This window comes from Ciconia boyciana, chromosome 12, assembly GCF_034638445.1.
Source record: "Ciconia boyciana chromosome 12, ASM3463844v1, whole genome shotgun sequence".
In the NCBI taxonomy this organism is placed as follows: domain Eukaryota; kingdom Metazoa; phylum Chordata; class Aves; order Ciconiiformes; family Ciconiidae; genus Ciconia; species Ciconia boyciana.
Window position 1 is genome coordinate 21,419,349 of NC_132945.1, and position 27,928 is coordinate 21,447,276.

General features: G+C 39.3%; 1 protein-coding gene across 3 annotated transcripts; it reads right to left on the reverse strand.

Annotated features, from left to right (window-relative positions):
* Nucleotides 1-27,881, reverse strand: ATP7A (ATPase copper transporting alpha). 3 transcript variants are annotated; one of them, XM_072876542.1, is made up of 23 exons: nt 27,723-27,881; nt 18,815-18,951; nt 15,335-15,824; nt 13,857-14,591; nt 11,817-12,023; nt 10,640-10,803; nt 9,911-10,072; nt 9,226-9,302; nt 8,828-9,053; nt 8,143-8,376; nt 7,755-7,846; nt 7,219-7,346; nt 6,888-7,042; nt 6,445-6,579; nt 5,403-5,597; nt 5,000-5,182; nt 4,470-4,683; nt 3,658-3,804; nt 3,073-3,215; nt 2,527-2,730; nt 1,799-1,916; nt 1,165-1,267; nt 1-336 (listed from the first exon to the last, which is right to left on the reverse strand). In XM_072876542.1, exons 2-23 carry the CDS (start codon nt 18,920-18,922, stop codon nt 60-62), a joined length of 4,497 nt encoding a protein of 1,498 aa, XP_072732643.1. In that variant the 5' UTR covers nt 18,923-18,951; nt 27,723-27,881; the 3' UTR covers nt 1-59. The 3 variants fall into 3 exon arrangements, with proteins under 3 accessions (XP_072732643.1, XP_072732645.1, XP_072732644.1); XM_072876544.1 differs by lacking the exon at nt 27,723-27,881 and adding an exon at nt 27,624-27,643; XM_072876543.1 differs by lacking the exon at nt 27,723-27,881 and adding an exon at nt 27,155-27,374.
* Between the last annotated feature and the right edge of the window lie 47 nt (nt 27,882-27,928).

The window sequence follows — 27,928 nt, forward strand, 5'->3', positions numbered from 1 at the left end:
TTTGGTTTTTTTTTTTGTTCTTTTTGCTTAGCAGGGGTGGGAGGGGAGGGGCAAGTCTTTCATAATGCTGTGTCATCATCTTCTCCAAAATCTCCCACCAAAAGTGAATGCTTATCTGCTTCGTTAAGAACTATGCTGTTCACTGAACGCTTGTCTGAAAAGAGAGAATTTATAGAGGCTCTACTGTAATTGATGATTCGATCCATTAAGCTCAGTTTAGGAGAGCCTGTTCCAGTCTCATCAATTCCAATGTGGACACTGATTTCCGATGGGCTCTTGTGCCTCATTTGGCCACGGGCCTGGAACTCGAGTTTCTCAGAACTTGGTTTCTGGTACCTATGGAAGGAAAAAACAAAAGATGACAATACATCTCAGGTTGAAGTAAAGTACACTAAAATATGGAAAGAAACTGGCCTAACATGCTATGATCATGCACAAGCCAGAGACATTTATCATTTGATCAACTATATAGTGACTAAAGTTTCAGATTTTGCAAGGCTACTATACAACCAGAAGCTAATGCAGTGCTTTTTGGCCAGGCTGCAGAAGAACAGGTAAAGCTGACACGCGTCACTCAGTATTTAACTGCTTCGGTGGTGCTGAGCATCTGCAAAACTTATCAGCAAAATGTATCTACTGAGAGTGGACCACTATAGCTATCGTTTACCAACTCTTCTACTCTCCTTCTGAAACCTCATGTGTTAACTAAGTAGCAAAAGATACCATTCCCACCACAGTGCCACACTACTCCTAACTGCGGAGTAAGGAACACTAACGCAATGACAAATGCAGCAGCTTCATTTACTTACTGCAACAATCCTCAGTGTCAGTGTGGTGTTTACAGCTGCATTGTCTCAGAAGCCAGCATGTCCTGACAAGATTTCTCAGAAATATACAGAGGCATTTTCCATTCTGAACACACTTCCAATTTGTACATTTCTCTTCACATTAGAAATAACATTTTTAAACACTACTGTCTGAAGCGCTTTGGACCAACTGACTCCTCTTCTGAAGCAAGAGCAAAACCAATTGCTGCTGAACACAGCCCTGCCTAAACTGTTCGTCAAAAAGCTTTGTGATCTGTCATAGTCCCACACTTATTTTCTGCCACTCAAAGTGAAAGACCAAATCCAAATTACAAACCACAAAATTGTTTGTACTCACATCTTTAACAGCAAAGAAGAAAGCACAACAGAAACAGAGGAGGCAGCCATTGCTGCAGATCCCATCCAGGGCTGCAAAACCAAACCAATGGGCAGGAAGACACCTAGAAAAAGAAAAAAGCAGTAAGTTCAAAGCAGGAACACAGCATGATTCCATATATTAACACATACAATTTCACACAGACTGTCTCATTTTAGTTGTATTTCACTATGTTAATCAATGGGATTTTTAGTTTAGTGTTAAACAACAAATATTTAATACATAAATATTTGTGTTGTATCTCAGCTAGAACCTACAGATGAATACAGCTGGATGTGTCACTTACACAGTCTGAAATTCAGAGGTAGGCATGTCTTGTCTGCCTTGCAGTAAACTGCTTGTTCACAGGATCAGGCTCATTCAATAAACCTTTTATCTTAAAGTTATTTTGATGTGCTGAGCATATCCATAACAGCCATAATGTGGCAGGAGGACAGCTCACATATATACCACTGCAATGTTCCCAGGCAGAGAACTCTGCACTTACTGACAGTCAGAAATAAAGAAAATGGATACTCTTCCACGCAATAGTAAATCACCGCAATCTTCTACTCACTAAGCACAATCTTACTACTGCAGGGAAACATTCACATACCAGCAGCTATGGGAACGCCAATGAGATTATAAATTAGAGCAAAGACAAAGTTGATCCGGATCCTTTTCACAGTTTTCCTCGATAAATCTATACTTGCTACCACATCCATCAAGTCATCCTGCAAGTTAATATGTTTATTGGAGAAGTCAAAGAGAGAAAAAAAAGCATACATGCAGTGTCATCGTACTCCTATTTTAAAGCTAGCCACCATACACTGGATTTAACAGACTATACGTAGTAAGTATTCTGTAGGCTGCTCTAGTTCATCTGCATAGAGCCCATACAATCAGCGCCGATCTTATTCCAGCTGTCATCGTAATCCAAATAATGTATACAGCACCACACAGTACAGCTCTAGACACTGACCACAATTTCTGTCAAGGTGGTGTTGATATGTAGGAAGAAGTGACTATAACCTTGGAGGTACTGTGGTATGTTACTGAAATATAATTTATGTTTGCCAAAGGTCAGGTCACTTTTTCCTCCTTTGCGCACTCTCAAACTTTAATTACCCCAAAATTTGTAGTATCCAGAAAATGGGGAAGTTTCCTTCGTAGGATAATTACCACTACACTAAACAAACATGATGAAGACAATCTCTTCTCTGCTCCAGCTCTCCTGGCTTATGAAGGTTGTACACCTCAGCAGTGGTCCGAATCATTCAAGACATCCTGGGCCTTCTAACCCCTCTTATCATCTCATTTTAATGAAGCACTTTTTTTTCTTACCCTAATTAGAACCACATCAGCTGCCTCAATGGCTACATCGGTACCCGTGCCAATAGCAATTCCCACATTGGCCATAGCAAGAGCTGGGGAGTCATTGATACCATCTCCAACCATGGCCACCCGTCTTCCTTCGTCTTGTAACTGTTTCACTTTGGCTACTTTGTGGGAGGGAAGAACCTCTGCAAACACTTTGGTGATGCCAACCTAAAGAGAGAGAAAATACAAAACTGTCTTGCAGCTTTTCTACTAGCTATCAAAGCTTCTGCCTTTAATAATGTGACTAGGAAGGCTGAAACCCACGTTATCACTCATGAGCTAAAGACCAAACCCATCTGATATGAAAATAGCTCTGAACTCAAAGTTGATGCTGCTTCCATTCAAAAAGGCTTCTTTTGTTCCCGCCTTATTCTGAATTTGTTTACATTACCATTTTTCACAATAGACCAGTTCTATGCCAGCCACAAGCAGTATCAACATGACACAATATGCTTCCTGTAAGTGGGCTGTAGCAAGCTTCAAACCCAAAACGCACATGTAACAGCTTACCTGAGAGGCAATAGATCTTGCTGTTTTGCTGTTGTCACCAGTCATTAGGACAACTTCTAACCCCATACTCTTCAAAGTGTAGACTGCTAGCTCAGCTTCTGGTTTCACAGTATCAGCAATAGCTATCAACCCACAAAGCACTCCTAAAAGAACAGAAAGAGTGTGTTTGTAATAAAGACCTTTATTGCTTTAGGAAAAAAATGTAACTTTTTTTCCCAGTAAGACCAATTCCAGAAACAGTAATATCGACAGTAAAAATCAGAATGAGAACACATACCAGGGCAGCAATGTTTAAGGAAATACAGAGCATGAACTGTCTAACAACAACAACAAAAAAAATCCTTTTTTCTCCTTTCTTCCCCTTTTCTCTCTTTGAAGTCTTTGCATGATGTCCAACTCTCCTGTCAACTATGAAAGGCAGGAAGAGGTCCTTCTCATATGAAAATGTTATAAAAGTAGCTAATGATCTCTTTTCATCCCATTATTCTGCTTCAGGTATAACTGCTATGACATTACTACTTATTAGTTTCTATTTAAATAGTGACAAATCAACCTCTGAATAAAAAAAGACAGCATTGAACTTACCATCAACAGCTGCTAGAACTGCTGTGCGACCTCTCCGCTCATGTTCCATCATGGCTTTATCAACTTCATTTTTAACAAGGAGGCCATTTCTATTCATCCACTCCCGGTTCCCAATGAGAACAGAGTATTTTTGAGAAGTCATAGCAGCTGAAGGAAGAAAATACAATCCTACCATCGTATGGATAACCAGGAAGCTTCCCTCCAGCTAATCCTATCCAGGTTCTCCCACTATGCACTGAAATATCACTACAGAGAATCCAAACAGAAAGAAAGCCTTTCTCAATGCTTTTTGCCCTACCAATCTTTTCATGTGTTCTTGACAAAAAAAGATACTAACATTTATTCTGTAATGGGTAGTTACCATGTCAGTGGACCAAGAATCACAGGTCAAAGGACAGTAAAGGACCAAGTCCCTTTCTCAGTACTTCTAATTTATATGTAACAGCCCAATATAGCTGAAAGATCTAACAATGAGCTGTTCTCGATCAAAAACCAGTCAGTTGTGCAAATACACATAATTTTGGCTAGCAAATGGTAACTTGGGATGAAGCAAAGTAAAAACAGAGAGAGCTGAAAGACAATTCCTATATGATTTTCCAGCCCCATATTCAACACATAACTTCAAATTGTATTTAATCAAAACGTCCTGAGTGATGTGTGAGCATGAAATAAACTGATGACCAACTATTTCACGTGTGCCTTGATGCAAGCCCAGTTCTCCAGGGCAGAAAAAAGTGACCTCATTCTTAAGGATCCTAAAGACACAAAAGCAAAAATTATTCATTTTATTCTATAAACCAGAGTTAGCTTACCTGGTAGTTCAGCATCAATAATCAAAGCAGGCTGCACCGATTCGTCCATATTTTCCTCAATTTTCACAAGTGTCACATTTTTAATATTGTTTTCTTCAACCGTTTTGGTTTTCCTGTAGAGTAATGCTTCAATATTGGTGACTTTACAACTAATGCCACAGCCTGGAACTACCTGAAAATCTGTACATGTCCCAAGGGTTTCTGAGTCCAGTTCCTAAAGGAAAAGGACACAAACTGAGAAAATTTTTAAATATATAAAAGCATGCTGCATTTACAAACCCCACAAAATGAAGTGCAGTCAAACTAACTCTAACAGGAGCAGAGAAATATTCAATCATCAAAACATAAGTTTGAGTATCCAGTGCATCTAATCTGGTAGTAAGTGATTTATGTGGCTCCACAATTTTCAGCTTTCCCAATTGAATACATCAATTACTTTCTAAATAACACAAGACTATTCATATATATAAAGTACTGCAAGAGAGGTTCTTCCATACACAAACTTCTCTTTTCCTATATAACTAACTTACCTTTTTGCAGTATTTTGTTATTGCTACTCCAAGAGGATGCTCGCTATTGCTCTCTGCAGTCCCCACTATCGCCAGCATTTTATTATGTGGTAGTTGGTTACCCTCCACTAGAAACTTCACCTGTGTCACTTCTGGAGTCCCGTGAGTAATAGTACCTGTTTTGTCAAATACAACCACCTTAACCTGCAGTAAAACAGGAAGACTTCGTTCAATGAACAAAGCTTTAATGTATAGCTTCCTCAGAAAACCACCCCATTTAACCAAACTTACTAACGTGTACTGATCATACATCACTTACTAATATGTACTGATGGACATGTCATGATCTGCTCAGGCAGCAACTGGCAAAATGCCACCGATACCAGCCTTTAAAGTTCTGGTAGCAATAACCCACATCTCTTACCTTATGTGCCATCTCTAATGGCTCCCCTCCTTTGATCAGTATGCCGTTCTGAGCTCCTACGCCAGTCCCAACCATCACCGCTGTCGGGGTGGCTAATCCCAGAGAACAGGGGCATGCAATACACAAGACTGTGATAGAGGCTTGGAAAGCAAAGCGGATTATCACTTCGGCTGCAGAAATGCTCTTATTGTAACCCTAGTGACAGAAGTTTATTTTAGTAATAGAAGAAATTGAACAATAGAAACAGTGTATTCAACTACACATTGCCTTCGTTGTTAAAAAAAATCTGCAAATATATAAGCTAAAGTATTAAAATTAAGAAGTAAAGCACAGACAAATTATGCAAAGCTAAGATTAATGACTAAGTTCTGTTCTATACTGCATATACCCGTGATCTGTTTTGTTATTTAGGAAAATGTCCTATAAATGTACCACATGCTATGATAACACTTTTACACTGTAATGTAATAAACGATACTCTATCAACAATATATACAATAGCAAAGAAAGAGGATATGAAGATTGCTTTCCTGGAAACTCATAAATTCTAATCAGAAACAGTCATGAACCAAGAAACCTGTAATCTAAGCAACCCTAAGGTACAAGTTTGGGTCCTGATCCTCCTCTGGCACCTGTAATGAAGATGAGTTCCACTGATTTCAAATATGAATTTACACAGAGCTATGCTAACAAAACTAGATGCAGAATTGGAGCTTGTGACAGAAGGGACTTTCCCCCACAGAGAAGGAAATTTTGATGTTTAGCATTTACTTTTTTTAAATTAACTTTTTTTTTTAATAGTAACTTTCAGGAGTTGACTAATTACTGCAGATTCTCTTTAAGTATAAATGTAGGAGTGATACAGTGGAAAAATATATAATATGGAAAATATAATAACAACAATAACAATAATAATAATCCAATATCTATAGTCAACAACTGCCTGCAAGGGTAATTCAGAAAGGGATCCATTGCAGTCTAATAGACTTGTAGCTAACTATTTTTTAAATATTTCATAAGGTGTTTAAGGAGACTTACATACCAGAAAGTATTTTTCTACTATTTCAAAATCCACAAATCCAATTATAATCCAGGCAAAAAGGGTAACCACAGAGACGGCCACAATAGAAGGAACAAAGTAGCCACTAAGTTTGTCTGCAAATTGTTGGATAGGAGCCTAGGAAGGAGAAACACGTCAGCTCCAGCAACATTATGCTTACTCTATTCTACGCCTTCAGACATAGATACAATCACAGCTTCTGTCTGCAGCACATTTGGCATACCACACTTTATAATTACATATTTACTTAATAAGATGATGAGACTTGGAACAGTAGACCGTATCAAAGTCCTTATTCAGCAAGATACTTCATTATGCAACTGCAATTCAAATCTAAACAATCTTGACTATTCTTCAAACGATTTGGTATGCTGATGCCTAAACGATAAGATAAAACCCAAATGCTTAATTTGATAATACTCCACCTTTGAGGTCTGGGCCTCCTCCACAAGTTTAACAATCTGGGAAAGAGTTGTATCAGCTCCGACGTGGGTTGCTGAAATCAGTAGTGATCCATTCTGATTAATAGAACCTGCAATAACTGTATTGCCAGGTTTTTTAGTCACAGGCATCGCTTCACCTAAGGAACGGTCAACAACAGATACTAAGGTATATTTTTCAGCAATATTATAATAGCTACCAACTCCTAACATGCAATTAGAAGACTGAGGAGAACATCAGCTTCAACTTCCCTTCTTCAGATTCATTTAAAGGAAAAGAAAAACATTTTTACACTTGCAAAAAGCAAATGCTTACCTGTGATAAGAGATTCATCTACCATAGAGTGTCCTTCAATAACACGACCATCCACTGGGAATTTGCCTCCTGGGACCACTTTGACAATGTCACCTCGTTGAACCAGTTCGACATCAACTTGCTCTTCACTAGAATGACGTACAGTGTTTTTAATAAGAGATTGCTAACTGAAGTTACCCAGGCAAAAGGAGTTGTCACTATACACAAAGCATAATCCCATTGGTTGACATCAACGTATACAAAAATTGACAGAGGAAAGGCCATTTTAAAGAGCACTATGATTATTTTATCATAATTTTATTTACTTTCCAGTTGAGAAAATCCACTTATCACAGCAAATATTAGCAAGATTCCAATAAAACAAATCACAGCAGTGTTAATTTTTCTGCATTTTAACATTTATATCTGGCAAATCTGCCAGCAAATCTGAAGTTATTTGTTTCATAATTCTATAGAATGGTAACATTTGTCTGTGAATTAAACATATTAACAACAAAAAAGGAACAACAGAAAAAGCAAATGACAAAGCAAGATACCTTAAAAGAACGTTATCAGGGCCCAAGGTAACAATAGTAGCTTCAGTAGCTTGTAATGAAATTAGTCTTGCCAGTGCTTCTGATGTTTTACCCTAGAATAATAATTTTCATATTTTTCTGACTATGCTATTGAAAAAAATTGCTGGGTAAATGACAACTGCGTATGTTGCAATTTACCCTATTAAGAAAATACTTTCTGCAAACAGCCTTAGATTAAGTCATTTCATATTTTTACTAGTTCAGTTACTGAGGATGATTTTACAACAAAGAAGGTTAAAAGAACCTAACACAGCTTTTTCATGGGATGTTTTTTAAAGGTACACAACATTCTGAAATGATTCTTAGTGTCTCGCAGCTTGTAGATATCACGAGCTTATATTTTCCTTACCTTCGCAACATGCTCTAGCCACCGGCCCAACGAGATGAACACAAACAGCATAGGAGGTGTGTCAAAGAAAGTTACAGGGTTTACTTTTGCTTTCTCAGCCATTGCAACTAGAAGAATAACAAACGAGTAGACGAACGCAATGGAGGTTGCCAAAACAATGAGCACATCCATATTTGCAGTTTTGTGCTTCAGTGCTTTGTATGCCTGTATATAGAAGTGCCAGCCTCCAAACATCTGTAATAAGAGCATCAGTTGTATTTCATACACACATTTGTAACACACAGCAGCAGCATTTCCATAAGAGAAGGAGACACCCATTTTATTTGTGTTATTTGCCTTCTCCATCTCTTCCTGAACAAAATCCCAGCTCTACCCGAGGGCTATGATCTGTATCACAGTACTCTCGGGTCTTCTCACCTCCACGCAGTTCCACCAGCTCCCCGCCGCACCCACCAGTGCGGCTAGGCAGGCTGCCTCAGATGCTGCCTGGCTGCACAGCACCTCTACACTGACTGGCCTGCCCCTAACAGACCCTAGCACCACTTATTTTGGCAACAGCAGAAGCACAGAACAACCTCAAAAGCATTCTGAATCAGCATAATTACAGTCACTTTTCAAATTTAATTTCTTCATTGCCTTTCATTTTGAGTGCTTAAGCCCAATAAACTGTCATATTCCCACTTACCTGTACAGGGACACAGAGTAAAAATGACAGAAAATTCATAACAGACAATCCTGGTAGGAGCTGGTATTCCAGGACCATAGAGGAGTGAAGGGCCTCCATTTTCTCACTGCTCATGTTGTGATGTGCGTGAGCATCCGAAAGCTGACTGTCCATAACCATCATGTAAATCATCAGCCCCATGACAGGAATACAGAAAACGAGACTCACAACAAAAGACCTTTTCCACCTCAGATTTAAAAAAAGAAGAAAAAAAATTTGTTTTGCAGTCAAGTGCTGGATAACATTTTAGCTAGCAAGTCTGCACAGTCACACACACAAAAAATTCATAACTTTACTGTTGATTAAAAAAGAAGAATCAAAGATGTTTATAGAATCCAAATATGTTCAGGAATACTTACTGCCTTATTTCCTGTTTGTGATCTAGATGACTAGCAGATCTATCTTTTTTGACTAACGAAGTAGTGAAACCTAAATCCTACGGAGAAAAGCATAATAATAAAAAAAAGAGAACAGTCAATTTTATATGAGCACAAAATGTCTTTAAAAGTTATTGCCAGATTATTGATGGTGCCAGCCTTATATTCTATTTACTTTATTAACATTTCTGATGATTGTTACTAATTTTTAGTTACCTTGCAAAGAGAGAAAAGCAATCTGATGAAGAAATCAACCTTTCCAGAACATTAAAATGCTATTCTAAAATGTGGCTTTCCAAAATGGTTATTCCTGAAGCACAGAAGTAGAGAAATTGAGGGAGAAAGCCAAGAAACTTATTTCACCTCTCTCCTGCTACAGTACTCACAGATGTGCCCTATTTTTCTGCAAACCTATATCTAGTATCTTCAACTCTACCATAGCCTGGCTTTCCCAGTATTTCTGTTTAAAAACCTCAGGCAAAGTCGTAATAGAGCATTGCTTTTGAGCCACAACACACATATCTGCAGAAACCTGCACTAAGAAGATAGCAGATGGAAGAAGAGACAGATTTTTTCCTTCAATAGTCTTCTCTTCTGTTTCTGAGGTATGTAACTCTTCAAAGGACACTGGATATTTTATGAGTCTTGGTGCCTTCATGAAACTTACTTTTATCACTCGTATAACATCTCGAGGACCTATAATCTCAGGATCATATTTAATGTGTGCTTTGTTGGTTGCAAGAGCCACCGAGCAGTATAAAACACCATTAGTCTTCATGAGGGTGGATTCTATTTTGTGTACACAAGAAGCACATGTCATTCCTCTCACCTGTAAAACAGAGGTTCCTTCCTGTTATCAAAACCACAGGTTACTCAGTAAATGCATCTTAAAAAGTAGGAAAAGAAAAAGTGCTTATGACTATCCTGAATTACTTATTGCATATTTCTGGGGGTTGAAGCAGCGAGATGGAGCTCTCTAGTTAAGCATGAGAGCACTATAGAGGAAGCATAGCATATAGACAAGGTTATTAAGCTCTGCTAAAGCTCTGCTGGCTCTTCAAGCTCAGAGCTGGGAACACTGAGCTAGACTCAGCCACCAAAAAAAAAAAAAAAAAAAAAAGAGAGACAGACAGAGAGAGGAGGAAATTCCTGCAATAGACAGACTAATCAAAAAACCACGGGAATATTTCCCCAACTTCAGTGTTGTAGTGAGCCAGCACAGTTTGCAGGACAAGACATAGTTTGTGATACATACCTGATGTACTCTTAGACTTTATTTTTTGTACATTAAGTGCTACTATATGATTAACTCTTTAGGAAGCGGACACTTGCACAAGCACATCCAATAGATAAAAGTAATAAAGACAGGAGTGGTTGGTTTTAATTACTAGCTTACAACAAGTTCCAGAATTCCATCTCCTTCACCACAGTTTTCCATCACAGTAGCTCCAAATCCCAGTTCCCGTATGAGCTCTGCAATAGCTGAAGGGCGTATGACAGCAGGATTATACCTCACTTCTGCCTTTCCTGCCATTAGGGCAACAAGTATCGAATGTATTCCTAGAAAACAAAATGTGTGAATGGCGGATCAATGTTTAAGAGAAACACAGCATTTACAGCAACACGATGGCACAATAGCAATTTACTGAAATTGAGAAAGCTAACACATTGTAGGTATATATAAAGAAAAATATAATCATATATCAACAATGCAACAAAAGCATCTAAGTGTAGGTGAGACGGATGAAAGTATTACTCCACACGAGTTGCATATTTTTAACAGTCTAATTACAAACATTCAATCTGTGCTATATGAAAAGATGATCTATTTTTACTTAAAATAAGTTCTTCTAAAATACAGTTCGGCATATTTTTCTGATCAGCATTTAGCATTTCTAAAAGCCTTTTCTTCAAGAGAGATGATGTATGAGAAAGGGTAGATCTAACAATGTGCAATCCTACTGTACACTAAGTGAAAAGGATTTAGCTTCATCCATTTTCTAGGATGAAAAAAATTAAATTCCAGGTTAACTTGGAACACATCCATCTTCATTACAATAATTAAACACAGTCTACAGTAACGACTCTTCATTACATCATAGTCACGCAACTATTTGTTTCTGCAAATATAATCATCACACTGACAGAAGACAGACATAGTTGTCCTGACTCGCAGAGCTAGAATTAACTTATGTCTCTTTAATCCATATTAATACTGTCCCTCTCTAATAGCTCCCTTTCTAATACAGGCATGTATACTTCTGCCTTTAAGTTGCAGACCTGGGCACGTCCCTCCAGTAGAGAAGATTTGTTTTAGTTTCAAAAGGATCCATCTTTGATCCCTATATTCTCTTCGGAGCGCTCCAACTCCTGCTTTTGCAAAGGCAGTCTCTAGGCAGCATGCCCACAAAGCACCAAGAACAACATTGTTTTCATCCTACAAACCAACAGCGAGCAGACTATGTTCTCACCCATGAAACACACCAGCAATGGTACTTCTCTTGACAACGCACACATTAAAAATGCTTTACAAAAGCTAGAAATTTAACAGATGACGCTGACATTTATCTTACCGTCTTCTCTTCTCAAATTTCTCTCAATGTTGGCTACACATGAAGCACATGTCATTCCTGTGACCTGGACATAGCACTTCAATATAGTATTTGTCTCTTGTCTAGCAGGGTGGGTTGGTGACACTTTGGAGGGAGGCTCGGTTTTGTGAGATTCCAGCTGCACTTCGGGTGAGGGCTGAGCTATTGCCACAGGTAGTTCTGCCTTTGCTGAAAAGGAGGTTGCAATTCATGACATTATGAATAGCCATTGCAATGAGGTATGAGCTGGTACCAGCCGTAAATACATGTTGCTGTAAATTTAGACCAAAAAATGGTAATTGTACACGCCTTGTCAAGCAGATTCATCCGTCAGTTAAGTGTAAGAAAAAGAAAACAAGACAAAGGGTTGGGCCACTGATTAACTTACTGTTTTGTTACTGTTTTTCCTTTTGCCTTTCCTCATTGTATTTGTTCTGTTGCACATCCTTTGTCCTCTTCTGTAGGTTGTAAGCTAAACCTCTGCATTGCAACCTTAGTTTTACACACAATTTTATTGACTTTACCTGGGGCACAAAGCTGAATTTGTAAGCAAGTGCATGTTTTGTAAGCGAAGTCAGTGTTTTTGATCTTAGAGAAGGGCTCTCAAACTACAGACAACTGCTTCTTACAGCAATTCAGGAGATGCTATGTTTATGCAGGAGCAGTATGAAAGGAATTAAATGGGAGCACCTGACCACTTTTTCAGTTATCGCCATAAAATAGCTCACGTACAATATTTCTCAAAATTTAATCTTACTGAATCAAGAAATGGAGATTCCCTGTCCCCTCAGGAAGCCTCTCTTCCTATTAATATATTCACCTGTATTCTCACCCTAAGTCTTCTGCATTCTGCTATCTAGTCATCTGCTCCCACTGTGCAATTACTTTTAGTGTACCAGTCATCACAGTAAGCATCTGTACTGGTTTTGTCTGGGACAGGGTTAATTTTCTTCATAGTAGCTCATACGGTGCTATCTTTTGGACGTATAACCCAACAGTGTTGGGAGTACACCGATGTTTTAGTTATGGCTGAGCAGTACTTACGTGGCATCAATGGCCTTTTCTGCTTCTCACCCACCCCACCAGTGAGTAGGCTGGGGGGGGGGCACAAGAAACTGGGAAGGGACACAGCCAGGAGAGCTGACCCCAGCTGACCAAAGGCATACTCCACACCATATGACTGCTCAGCAACAGAAGCTGGGGGGAGGATGAGGAAAGGGAGATGTTTGGAGTGATGGCGTTTGTTTTCCCAAGTAACTGTTACGGATGATGAAACCCTGCTTTCCTGCAGATGGCTAAACATCTGCCTGCCAAAGTAATGGATTAATTCCTTGCTTTGCTTGCATGTGCAACTTTTGCTTTACCTATTAAACTATCTTTATCTCAATCCACAAGTTTTTACTCTTTTATTCTTCTTTTCCCCATCCCACCGTGGGGGAGTAAGCGAGTGGCTAGGTGGTGCTTAGCTGCCTACCAGGGTTATCTCTCAACAGCATCATTTTAACTTCCTCAGCGATGTCCACACTCTTCAGATTTTTGTCACTCCTCAGTCATGCCTGAGCCTGGTTAAATATCCCTTCACTAGTTACCCCACAGGAGCCAAGTCTTTGATAATTCACTATTAAATAAACTTCAGCGCAGCAATCCGTGATATTCTTTGCAGCTAGCAAAGCTCCAATTCCATATTCATGCCATGAGCATGAATGCCATGAGCATAGCAAATGAATGAATGCCAATGCCATGAATGCCATGCCATGCCATGCGCATAGCAAACTGGAGCATCATTCGAACATCAATATTTATCTGACATTTGTATTTCCAGATATCTCGATCATTTTTAACTAATCTGATGTATTAAAGGAAGTGCACATACATTTAATTATCTCATTAACAGTGAAGATACAAAGCTTCTCTTGGCAAGCACGAAGTATATGTCAACTGCTAAATTTCATCTTGGGTGGTACCAAATCCTAAACAGAACTGCACAATTCTTTTAAATTTAAAAGTTTAGTATGTCATTACCTGATAAAGATGCATCAAATCCCATATCCTCTATCGAGGATCGCAAGTCTTCTGGGCATGTCTGCAGAGGGTCGTATTCTATAGTCCCATTACGATTTGCGAGTGAGACATGAATAGATTTTACACCTGCCTTTTGGGATATGACTCCCTCAATGGACTGCACACAAGAGTTGCAAGTCATTCCCTCAATATTTATCACAACAACTTGAGTAAGTGGCTGGCTAGCATCCTTCAAAGCTGGATGAGGAGACTTCAGTGGAGACGCCAGCGTGGGGAAAAGTGCTACGTTTTCATACTCGTCAGGAAGGCTGACTTTAAATGTCTCTGGAGACACTGCCTCTATGGCTTTTCTCAGTACGTCTATGCTAATTAAGTTTGGGTTATAGTTTATAATAGCAGATTTCTTCTCTAATGAAACAACTATACTTGTTACTGACGGGAGTGCAGATATGGTACTCTGAATATTGAGGACGCATGAACTGCAGTGCATGCCATCAATTCTGAAGACAATTGTCTTTGTATCATTCGCTTTCGAGTTTTCTTTCAGTGCTGTCTCAGAACCTTTGGTCTGAGTATTCCTCAACCTTTCCAGGTCAATAGCACTGAGCTTGAGGGGTCTAGGCTGCTTTTTGAAAGATGCTGTGAAACCTGCAGCTTCAATTTGATGTTTTATTTCTTCTGCTGTAATTAGATGAGGCTGGTAGACAACAACAGCTTCCTGATTGTCCAGGGACACTGAAAATTAATCAATAAAAATAAGTGTGCATTACTGCCCTAAGCACAATAAGCACGTTGCCCTAGGAGCAACAGATCTTGTCAAAGCTTTCCAAGAATGCTTTAAATACTCAGAAATGTAACTGCAACGGAAAGGAGATTTAATTGGTTTGGTAGATATGAAACAATATAGTTCTTCAACCCTTTTTTTTGTCTAGTACTACAACAATTTTCAACTCCTTTCTTCCTTAGTTTTTTTTTCCTCTTTCCCCAGGACTTTCACAAATGGCATTACTATTTCATACTAAATTTATCCTTTTATCAGGGGTCTGTGGCAATACATTTATGCCAAAGCTATTTATACAGCTAATTTTGTCTTGCCTTTTATATATAATCACATATATGCCAATATTATTTTTAATTTAACAGAAAATATAAACTAATATTAATTACAATACAAAAAAAGACATCTGGTATTAGAGTTTTCTATAGCTGGTAATAAAGTTGTGGAACACAGCTTCTCCAGGCTCCCTACCAAAACACAAAGCAACCACTGAATACTGTCACACATGTAACAGCAACAGCCTCACCACAATTTGGGCCCCTTTCTTCACTTCCAGTCCCAATTAAACATGTAACTAAATACCTAGTACCACAAAGAGTAACTGTGACACTAAGCTATCTAAACCCAAGATATCTCCACAATGCCATCAGAGAACAGCATGGTGGACTTCAATTTACATTAAAATACACTAAGGTTTTACCTTTAATCCGCTGAATTCCTTGCAATTTGCCAATCTTCCCCTCAATGGTGCTGGTGCAGGAATGACAAGTCATCCCCTCTACTTTCAGGCGCAGCACAACGCTACTTGCTTGAGACCAGCTGGAATCTTCACAAGTTCCAGGCATTACCTCTGGTGCTGAGATATTTAAATCTATTCCTGGGACCATCTGGGTAATCTGCTTGCCATTTATAATGGAAGAAATGAAAGTCACCACTGCAGTTTTTTGATCGGAGGACATTTTAACGTCCACAATACCTTTGTTCTTTAGTAGTGTACTACAAATCTGTTTAGACGTTAGAGTTGACTGAGTAGGAATTGTAAGAAAAATAGTGTCAGGTAAAACAGGTTGTGGGTTTGAATCAGCTAATGTAGCATCAAATCCCATGTCATATATCGCTTCCTGCAGTGTTGCTGGAGTCTGCAGTTTTGAGTCATAAATGACGACTGCATTCTTATCCTCTAGAGATACCTTGCAAGGGAAAAAAAACCAAAACAATTTAGCAAACTGCAATACTGAGATGAGAACTAATACCCTGCATGAGACTAGAAATAGCTTTTACTTGCATATATTAGTAATACTTGCCCACTATAATTTTATCCATCACTACTCACCTTGAAGAGTAAAACCATACCAATAGCCACCATAAAGTAGCATCTGCTCATCTGTGGAACAACAGAAAGAACAGATTCCCCCCCCAGACCAGTTTCAGAATCCTTTACAAGTCTGCCTGGCCACTTTTACTTATGACATTCAGACAGTATCAATGCATTTAATGAAACTTCCACAGCTGAACTCTCTTGAATTATGACTAACGTGATTCAATCCCAAAAGCAAAACAGCCCACAGAAAAAATTCTAATCACACGTACAATTCTGCAGTTAGTAGTAACTACCCTTAGCCTACAAGGATGGAAGAAAACACTCTTTGAAAAAACCCCCACAGATTTAAGTAGCAGTGAAAGGAGTCAAGTATTTCTAGGCATCTTAGGCACAGGCTGTTAACTTGCTATGAGCAATAAAGTGCATCAAACTTCACAGAACAAAATTCAGTTTTGAAATTTGATATACGACGAACATTAAAGAAGCTGTTTTTCCTCTCTCTGTACATTTTGGTGATCCAGAGACGTCCTGATTTGGTACTAACCTTTCACATCAGATGGTACAAATATCCTCAATTTAATTTGCTCCCAACTGATGATATATCAAACACAATTACTGCAGTTTCCAAAAGGGAAAGCCAATGCCTGCCAGAGGCCCAACACATTATCATTCAATTCTATCTTTCCTCTGGGCAAAGGTACAACCTAAAGACCACAGTCATGATTAAATTAGATGAGTTAAATCATTTTAAGAACCACCTTTCTTCATTTTTGTCCCAATTATGGGCGTTAGCAGAATTAGCAACATGGACATTTATTGGTTTCATTGCAGTTGGAGGCAAAATAACCTAAACACAGCTCTGTTTGTCTGTATTAGCCATCTAACATTCATCTCCCTTGCTGACCTAATTCATAATGACTAAACAAAACCCTGTTTTACCATTCTCAGATTTTTCTGAAACAAAGGATCTGGCTAAATTTGAGTTCTGATGCTGTAACAAGAATAATTACTAAATATGACATCTTAAAGTTTCTTATAGTCCTGTTCTACTCAGACTAAGTTTTTGTAATACATTTTCTTGCTAAGGGTAATTTTAGAAATAGTCTTCAGCTTTGGGACAAGGTATTTACCTTAAAACCTAAATACAAACCTCTTAATACTGTCCTTTTAAAAACCTGCTTCATTCCTTATGTAAAAGACACTATGGGATGCACACTGTCTTGAATCAAGTTAAACTATGAATCTCTCCTCCTATCTCAAGGCATCTGTATATTCTCAGAAATTAGCTGAAACAATAAAAATGAAAGGTTGATGAGATTAAATCTTTTGCTAGAATAAGGGAAAAAGGGAGGATTCTGAAGTCAGATTATTTGGGGCTATTATTTTACAGGCTGCTTTTAGCCTTCATTTGACTTCATGCTTGCGGATACCTAGTGATTTATCGGACCATACCATGCCACAGATATTAACAGCAGCATCCCTATTTCTAAAACAGCCTGCTCAGTGATCCAAGGTTCTGGTGTCAGAGCATAGCCTTGTATCACATTAAAGCTCCATTAAAGTTGAAGGAAGATGAAAAATGATGCGTCTTGTAAATATTGCCGCTGTTCACCAAAATGTCCATGTGAGTACATGAACGCCTACTTCAGGCAAAAGGAAACTGTACTAACTAGTGCATCATTTGCCTTTGTACAGAATGGTGCACCACAACGAGTCCTTCAAAATCAGCTAGAGGTAATGATCACATGCCCCCCAAATTAAGACAGCGTACCCTATTCTAGGAAGGAAAGTGTTCATCTAAGACATATCCACTAAAATAGAAATTATCTTTTGACGAAATCAGGAAGACATTATTTTCTTTAGAGTAAAATCAACCCCTACAGAATGTTACAGCATGATTTCAGAACCTAAATACTAAGTAATTAAACTTTGCAATTTTCTTTTGCTGCTGTTGTTAGGCCTGTTCTTTCTAGCACAAATTAGGTCATAAAACTAATAGGAATCTCCTAGCTTTTAAATTGTTTCCATTCTTAAAATTACTGTAAAATCATGTATTGTGTAGGGATAATCAGCTCACCCTGGAATACTCCACAGTCCAATATTTTGCCCATGATAGAAAAAATACTAACAAAATATTGGTATCTTCTCTGAGCTAAGAAAAAAAAAGTTAAAATCAAGTCAGATCAAGGAAGTCTGGATTAAGGCAAACCGAGTAGCTCTGTTAACAGTTCAAGACTACAGTTCTGCTGCTCTTTCTCTCACTTCCTCATGGACAGTACAAAGGAAAGGAAACTTCTAATGCTTGAAAGAGCTAGCAAGACTTTCCTTTGTCACCTGGATTACCTGCTACTCTTCCTTCATGAACCACAACAAAACAGCTTCATTTTTCACGGTAGGTCAACTACCACATGATTAACTGGACACCTCAAGCCCACAAATGCTTTTGAACCTGTGCAAGTGACCTCTGCGTATTATCAGTTTGAAAGAAAAGGCCTGAAGGCTTGTGAGCAAATACTGACATTTATTCAGTATAAGGGACAAGGACAGCTTGGTTTTTTCACCAGTGTAAGTTCTAGGGCTTTTGCATTACCTTATTTAAAAGTTTCCTGTTCTTGCCTTTTTTTTTTTTTTACTTTTTTCTCATTGCTTCACAATACTGAATTAATCGTAAAGCAGAAAATTACTTAGCTCCCACTGCAGTAAAGTAAGCACTTGTTTTTCTCTTATACCAGAAATACACTAATGCACTTCTAACATCAGCTCCCCATGAAACGTACAGAATATACTATTTCCACATATCTTTGTCCCTTGGTTCATACTTTATCATGGTTTGTAAGAAATAGTGATAGTGTTACTTACTTTAATGTTATGGATACCATTCATCTTCCCGACATGCTGTTCAATGGTTTGAACACAGGAATTGCATGTCATCCCCTCCACACCGATGACTATGGATTTGGCCTCCATTGTGAAATTCTACTCGAGTCTTCTCATTGCTGTTGGCCAAAAACAATTAAGACATTTGTTCTTAAATAATTTCACAAAGAATTGAAATCAAAGCAGGGATTTAGCAGATGATGTACTTGGCCACCGGTATCTCTAGGAGATGTCAAAGTCTGAGCAAAGCTGAACAGGAAGGAGAACTTTAGGTTATTTATTCCTATGAATTTTCAAAAAGGGAAAGTGTTCAGACATTTATTATTTGATTTGTGTTACAATCGACATCATTTAATTGCACGCAGCAAGCTGTGATTCACTGGTGTGCGAGATGAAACTATAGGGAGAAGCAAGTGAGAAAGAGAGAGACATCAGCTCTTGGAATGCTAGAACGATAGAGGACGGCATGTAAGCCACAGTGACACACGTGATGATCATGTTTTTCCACATTTATATCTTATGTATTATCCAACCCTGGCAAAAACAAGTGATACTGAAATCAGCCCTAGGGAGCAAATCAAGCTTTTTCCACATCTCATTCAGAAAATTCTAATTTCTGCTCCTCTGAAGATTATAATTATTTTTGCTCATAAAAACAAGCCCAGAAAAAATTACTGCACCTAAATGAAATTAATTTGTAGAAATAATGGCTAATGCAAAGGACTTCTTTTGTCCAATGCATAAACTGTTAAATAACAGAGGGGAAAAGAGGGCAAAAGAAGTGATTTCCAGATTTTTTTTAACCTTTTGAAAATTTGCATTATTCTTCCAGTGACAGAGAGGTTAGCGACCAGGACAATGATCACAGTCAACTGCTTAATGTTTGGCTGCAGTGGAAGCAAGAGCGAATTTTGATGATTAACTGAACAGCTAAAGTTAAGCACACGCTTAACCCAGTTTTTTACCCCAGGGACTTATCTTGGAAAACTAAATTACATTAAGTATTAACAGTGTTTAATAAAGTTACTTTTCTTGCTCCTTGGTGACATTTCAGAACTGTTCCTTGTTATAGAAGGTCTGAAAGTTTCTGGTTTTGCTTTGAGATATGCTACAAACCATGTAAGAAAACAAGGATATTTCATCATAGGAACAGGTTTACCTCGCTGATGCACAAAACTAAATGCTGAAGCTTAATCAACAAGAAGTAAAGACAGTATAAACCTCTGAATAAGTGAAGTTTCCAATAGATGAAGTACATATTTTTCCTTTAACTGCATCTTGGGTGGACAGCCAGGAAGACATTGCAAATTTCTGCCAGCCACTAACCTGTGGGAGAATTTAACTATAATTTCTAGGTCAAAAAAGAAAAAAAGTTTAACTATGTAAACAACATGAAATATAGTCTGAGAAGTTGATTTTAAAGATTTATTTTCCTAATGCATCTCCTAAAATCCTCAAATGACCAGCTAATTCATCTAAACTGTGGCATGAACCTTCGTATTGACAGGCAGTAAGACTTTTGTTCACGAACTATGCAGTAAACGACTAGACAAACCAAGAATTAGCGCACATTAATAATAAGCATGACTAAGGGACAGGGCAAGGCGTAAAGGAAACCTTGTAGCCCTAAGGACTTCGAACACTTGTCTGCAACAACGTAGGAACCTTTTTCACCGATGCGTGCGGAGAGCCTGAGCAGCAGTCCCACAGATATTGAAATCTGATCAGAACCTTGAATGACCTGCAACATCTGACTTTCCTGAAAGGCATCAAGTATTTCCTCTGAATGTATCATAAAGCGCTAATGCTTCATCCTTGCATCCCAATCACGGATGAAGTTAGGAAGCATAAGGGCTGCAAGCACAACCCGAGACTGTCAGTGGCTATGGGATCAGGATCAAAAACTGTGTCCTGCTCTCGTCCTGCATCTGGATGCAGGTGTGGGTGCATGCGAGACACACTGCAGCATGATGTGGTCTTGGTGCCAGGAGACAGAGGAAAGAGCTCCCACAAAATGGGCCTCAGGCAACAAAAGCTTTAATTATTGCTAAGGCTGGCCAAGAAAATAGCATTAACACTTGCACTGGCTGTACTAACCAGGTGCTGCTGCCTCAGAAGATGAAACAGTAAGTTACTATCACTGAAGAAGGCATCATATTATGCTATAGTCAGTAGAAAACAGTAACAATAACTCATGCCTGCTAAGAACAGAAATAAGACAAGTCTACCTAAAGAGTTATTACAGATCTCACTTCTTGCCTATTCTTACAAAATCTGACTTATTAGACACACACACACAAATATTTGTATGTAAATATTCACACATTACAGAAATATAGAACTGTCACCAGGCACACAAGAGAATTATGAATCAGCAGAAGAGCATATTTTAAGCAAACTTCATATGGTAGGTCCTTTCTTAGGCTCACCTGCACACTCAGAGGCACAAGATATTTTTAAAAACACTATAAAGCTACCCAAGAAAATACATGCTTTCATGTCATCACATCGAAATACGATCCTCACTGATTACCTCGGTTCTTCCATAAGGAATGCTCAGTCCATATAGAGCAAACAAAGACATAATTGTAACTCCACAGTCAGGGAGCAATGAATATTCCCACAAGGCTGAAGTACAAATGAAGTTTCAAAAAGTACTTCACTTACAGTTTGTTTTGTGAGCACCACCAGACAATACAACTAACTAAAATGAGACACAATAGTCTGTCACAGAGTCAATCTGTGTCCTACAGTAAGGTTTGGATAGACGTGAATTTAAAAGTGTTTCAGGCATGTGATCAGCTTGAACTGCCCTGACAACTGCACTATTACTGTATTTTGAAAAAAGTTTAAAAGTAAGGAAATACTTTGCCTGTGAGCCGCTACATAAAATAATCAAAGGTTGGTAAGATGTTGCCTTGGATGAGAGTTGGGGTACAGCTGTACACCAGTCTGAGAAGGTCTGCTGAGCTCCTGGCTATCTTGCCTGCCCTTTGGTTTAAGAGACTCAAGCTACGGTACAATAATATCCACTATTACAAGAAACTAGGATACTGCGTTAAAGTCTTTTCTATAAGTCATATGTCAAACTAACAGCCGCCATGCAGGTAATATGGTGAACTAGTACTATTAAAGTCATTACAGTCACCATCAGCACTGCTACCGAATGCCCACTAATGCATTAAAAAAAAATTAACTGCTTATATATGTAAAAATAACATTTTACTTTAACATCTACTATTATTATAGTTTGTTATGTACAAAGTATTCCCTCTATTTTCTCAGTTTGTTTCCTCGCTCTTTGGCTGTCCACATATAATCGTTTCCACCATTTTTTACACAGCCTCACGTTTTCCTACTTAAAAGGTAGCATGTGGGAAGAGAAACAGGAATTATTAGAGCTATTCTGCCTTAGTGGCCTAATTAACTGAATAAAGTTTGTAAAGTGACTTCAAATATGATGGATGATAGTTAGAGAAGTGGAAGAAAATGCTCTGATTGCAGTAATTCAGGACCACTTATAAAGCATGTTAGAATCCCATTATGTCAATAGAACGTCCTGTTTATGTTTCAAGCCTATGCTTCACACAAACACAATCTTTCCTTTAAAATAAAAGACATCATCTGCTATTTGCGTTTGGATTTAAATAATAAATCAAAAGTGATCGAGCTTCAATCATTCCACTGCCCCAAGAAGGTTTTTTGTTGCGTTGGTGAGTTTTTAAAGACTGCTCTCCTAGGACCAACTGATCAGGGCCCCATGGCATTAGGCACTGTATAAACACAGTAAAGAAAAACCTTTCCTGGAAGAGGTTGTAACTCAAACATGCAAAAAGCATAATGGCATAAAAGATTATTTTTTTTTTTAACCCCTCAAGGCCCCAAAGTACTAGGACTGAATCCAGAACTTCCATCATAGAATTTATCTGTTGGATCAAACTGTCTCTTCTTTTTGTTCTCCGACTTTTAATTAAGAAACACTATTGGATCTACATGGTATATGCACCATTAACAGTGCCCTGTTGGCAGGGAAGATGACAAATAAGGATTTTCATTTGCTTTGTTGCAAGTTGCTAACAGTTTTCATACGATTTTTAAAAACAGGCTGTTCTCTAAAAAATTAGATGTGCCCAAATCTAAAGATAGAAAATAAGTCATTTGTAAGCAATACTGTCCTTCACATCAGTTTCATTGTATTATTGACATTGAATTGAGAAACAGCACATTCACAATCTCAGTTTTCTGTACAGCCTTACGGAGATTTCTGAAGACCAAATTGTCTGGATTTCCAGTGCTCCTGATGCTTTAAAGAGATCTTGTTCTCAGAAGAAAGTATAGGGTTAATACATAGTGACTGTAAGTACACACACATCCTTTTTCCTCCCCTTACAAAATGTCCAGAACAACGAGTTAAATTTAAAAGCTAATACATGCTTACATCTGAGACAGTATTCTACCTTGTTAAATTCTATTTAATTTCTAACATTCTGGCTCCCTTACAAGTGCTTCCTGGTAGAAATACTCTGGCTGAAACTCGAAAGAAATATTTTTGTAATGATTTCCTCCTTCTGACAACATTAAATTAAGAAAAATTCATGACTACATGGGCTGAAAAACATTTGTTACACCAATAAATTATGACTAGATGCACACAAGAGGTGTACAAATATTGACAATTTAATCCTAGTTCTCCTTATATGTGTTAATATTTTACCAAGTTCACATGAAAATGGATGCAGAATTCAAAAGATCTGCATGAAGCTGTGTAGCAATCCCTGTACACTACAGCGATGGCTTGAACTCGGAACATGCCATTTCCTTACTCTTGCCATCCATCACTATATATCTGTTTGTTTTCTCCCCCCATTTTTTAAAATTTATATATATCTATCAAATAATGCATATATACACGTGCATGTATATATATATGCATTAGCTCAAAAGAGAATCTCACGGTACAAGGGACAGTTACAGTTCTGGCAGGATGCAGCTGAAACAATCAACAAATCTAAAACTTCTGTAATATCTAACGAGCTTTCTAGATGACAACATGTATTTCATAAGCTAACACTGAAGACCTCAATTATTACCACTGACTGCAAGGCAAATGACTGCTAATAAATAACTTGTAATTCAAAGTTATCATGGACATATTCTTTTAAGTGAGATGCTATGTTGTGGATCACACACAGTTTTAGAGAAGCATAATGGTTTGATTCTTAACCAATGCATTGCTCCATCTGTAAAACACCTTCATCATCAATTAGTAAAGAATTTTAGGATTTGAAGATGCAAACAAATGGCAGGACCCCCCCTCCTTTAATCTACCAGCTGTGTATTTAGAACACAAGAAACCAAAAGGCTTCAATTCAACTACTGCTGCTGTTTTGGAGTATCATCTACAGCAGCTTCATCTTACAAAGAGAGTTGGCTTTGAACAAACCTTGTAAAACCTTTTTGTATTCTCTCCTAGACTATTTACTGCTTAGCACCTTTAGAAACTCCCATTTTCTATTCTCTTTCAGTGCTTTCACCTGTGTTTTGCAGTACACAAGGCAATAGTACTTCCTTGTTTGTACATTAACACCATTAATGAAGCAGCAGAGCCCTCGAAATAATCTGGCTCTGCAATAGTGCAGAACCGAACACAGTAGCCTACATGTGGAGGAGCAACGCTCAGTGACAGAACAGGAGGCGTACAGAGGATAATCAAAACCAAAACGATATTTGGGAATAGACATAAGTCCTTGCATGGTTTTTTTTTTTAGGTACAATTTTAGGCTTAACTTAGGCTTAATTTAGGCAATTTTAGGGTTGCCTGTGTGCAAGTTAAAATCCAAACATTTCATTTCCTTGAAGAAAGTCAACTAGTGTTTCTATTAAGTGAATGAAGCAACAGAAACAATTTCTACTTCCAACAGCAATTTCTTCCTATCAAAAGGAAAATTAAACAGTGATCAAGCACAAGGTGACTGAGACGCTCAGATTCATCTCTCTAAACCATTTTTTGATGTACCAACAGCAGTCTTTTTAAGTAAAATATCTAAAGCAGGATAAGGTTTGATGAAGTCAAAGTTAAGTCATTCACAACCTCACACTACAAAAAAAAAAAGAAAATATGAGCAATGCAAAGAGGAAGTTACAACACTGGTAAAAACCCAGACTCTAACTTTACCCCACAAAAAAACACTTCAGTGTTTCTAGTATCCGAGCTAACCCAGGCAGCACAGTGTAACCAAGCACTGTGCACCACAAACATGCTTTGTGCCTGTTCGGGGATCAGTAAGGACACATAACTGAGAAGCACACAATGTTCCTGGCTAAGTGTACAACTTCCATTTTCACCAAAGTTTTCTATATATAATTATCTTGAATTTATAGCTGCTGAAACTAAGAGGTGAAAGCTAGGCAAAAGTCACACAAACAGAAGAAACAATCTGTCAGATTTAACTATAGCCTTCGGACTTTATTAAATTTCTAAATGGCTGAGTCCGACTTTATAGCTCGCTTTATTTATGGCAGCAGAAAAATAAACTACTAATTACATTAAATGGAAAACAGGTACCTGTCCCTAAAAGTCTGCAAAGACCTATGAAAAAGAGCAAAGGACAGCAGGAAAGAAAAAAGCTGTATCATCTTATCCTTGGGCTTACAAAAGTGCTGGAGAATGGGTTACAGGAGATCTGGTCCAATACGAAAGAACGAGGTCTTATTACGTTCATTGGCAAATATACATTTGAAAGTATGAGGCTTAATCATTGAGGGAGAACTTATGAGGCTTAATCATAGAAGGAGAAACTGCCCATCTATAATAAACAGATGTCACAGACAGCTATGTGATACTCTAAATAGGCTGTTAAAGTCTTGAGCAACATGAATTACAAGTCTTGCTTGGTCAGCAGACTGTGGAAATTGCTCTGAAGGACTTTTTCTGTACAAGCTGGGTGGAAAAAAAAAGTACACATTGAAAACATTCTACTTCACTTTAACAAGAGTTTTATACTACTTGAGACAAATTCTTCGCAAATCCTTTTACTTGTTCGTGTCCTCCACTACCTCTTCAAGTCAGATTTTTAGAGAACATGAATGTTCCCCTGGAAAAATCATAGAATCATTTAGGTTGGAAAAGACCTTTAAGATCATCGAGTCCAACCATTAACCTAGCACTGCCAAGTCCACCACTAAACCATGTCCCTAAGCACCACAAATATTAGGAACAGAATATAATTTATAAACCCTTGTTATGTGAGCATCCTAAGGCCAACTGGGGCTCCTCATTCTTGAGCTTAGTCTCAAAATACAAGGCAGAACAATGTGGAATGCATTACACAAGTGAAAATAAGAAGAATAAAACGGTAAATGACATGTAATGCTAGCTTTTACTTTCCCGGTTCACCACCTGGGAAGGAAAAAAAAAGCTTCAGGTCTTTTCTCTACAAAATACACTATAATTATTAATTTATAATCAAATTGTGTTTGTGCTCACACAGTGCATCATAATACACAAAACTAACTTCCACATTACCAAGCAGAAAAAATTATTTCTTTGTCTATTTACCTCCACAAATACAATTCAACAAGTATTTCAGTACAGAAATGCAGTCTTTGGTCACTGCATAAAAGATTTTAAGGAACTTTACACTAACGATAATCACATGCAGTGTCCAGAACATGGATACAGAGAGGCAATAGTTAAGCTGGGTTTGCTCTTGCTCATTTTAATGAGATTTTACCCCAAATAATCGTAAGCAACTCTTTGCCCTTTTCCAGAATATTTACATTATGTTTTTAACGAAAACATCAGAAAAAAAGTACTTGTGCACAGAGTGCTGCCATCACAGGGCAAAACACTAAGTAAGCTGTTTCAGAGGTACAAGCTAAGCAGCTCAGATTTGAAAAAAGGGACTTTGGAGAAGAAGCTCAGTGACTTGTGCATTCATATTCATTATAAGTCTTTCTCTGAAGATCGCCAGTGGTAGAAGAGGTACTTTTTCAAGTCCATCAGTGAGCGCGCACTTACCGCGCACCAAGAAGGAACAAGATCTCAAACGGGAATGTCCACTGATAACAACAGCCTATTATGCTTCCTTCCAGCTCCCCGTTTGACACCACTCACCCTGCTGGCATTAGCTGCATCCCAAAGAAGCCAGAGGAGTGTCGGTGTGACTCCCCACCATTAGTGCTTGCCTAGCGCTGGAAAAGCAAACGGAAGGCAGGAGCAGCTTGCTCAGAGCGAAGCTGCTGAGCAGGAAACACGGTTCGGATCCAGAGCCCTCGTTAGGTCGGTCAGCTTCTGAAACGCCGAGTCACCCCCGTACTCACCCGCGGCTCTCCCCCCCGGAGCCCAGGCGGACTCCCCCGGGATGAGCTGTACGGCGCGGTTTGCCTTAGAGCCGACGGGGACCTCACCATACTTTTTCGCCCCTCTGAAGCGACAGACCTCCGCAGCGGACCGCCCGGAGGTGCCGCGGCCGAGCCCAAGCTGCTATTTGCGGGCTTGGACCCCCCGCCGGCAGTGGGTCGCTGAGGGACGGCCCGCTCCCGCGCTGCGTCTCAGGCAGGGGCGCGGCGGGACCTCCCCCCCGGCCGAGGGGACACGTAGCGCAGCCCGGCGCCGCGTCCCGCCGCAGCCGCCCTCACGCCTCCCGCGGGAAGCGGCGGGCAAACCCCCTCCCCGCAGCCACAGGTGGGCTGCCCCACCACCCCCTTCCCGCCAGCCCGGGACGCCGTGACAATGGCTCCGCCGGCGGTGGGCAGAGGCAGCCGGCGCAGCCCCCAGGGAACTGCATACCGGCTCCGTCCGCCCCGCGATCGAGGGGAAAGGAAGAAGAGGGGAGCCCCCTCCCCCCGCGGTGGGGGCAGCCCCGCCGGCGCCCAGGGCCGCACTCACCGGAGGCTGCGGGCGGCACAGAACTGCCTCGCCTCGCCCGGGCCCGGGGTCGCGCCTGGCACTTTGCCCCATGCAATCGTCCCGCCCCGCCGGGAGCGCGCCGTCACGTGACCAAGAGGGCGCCTGTCTCCTCCCGCCCGGTCACATGACCGGAGCGGAACGGCGTCGCCGCAGGACACGTGACGGCGCAAGCGCCGCGGAGGAGG

Coding starts and splice junctions, on each gene's coding strand:
- ATP7A (XM_072876542.1), bottom strand. CDS start 18,922: ATGGAGGCCAAATCCATAGTCATCGGTGTGGAGGGGATGACATGCAAT. Junction 15,825..18,814: donor ATGGTATCCATAACATTAAA/GTAAGTAACACT, acceptor TTCCCTTGCAAG/GTATCTCTAGAGGATAAGAA. Junction 337..1,164: donor TCTTCTTTGCTGTTAAAGAT/GTGAGTACAAAC, acceptor TTCCTTCCATAG/GTACCAGAAACCAAGTTCTG.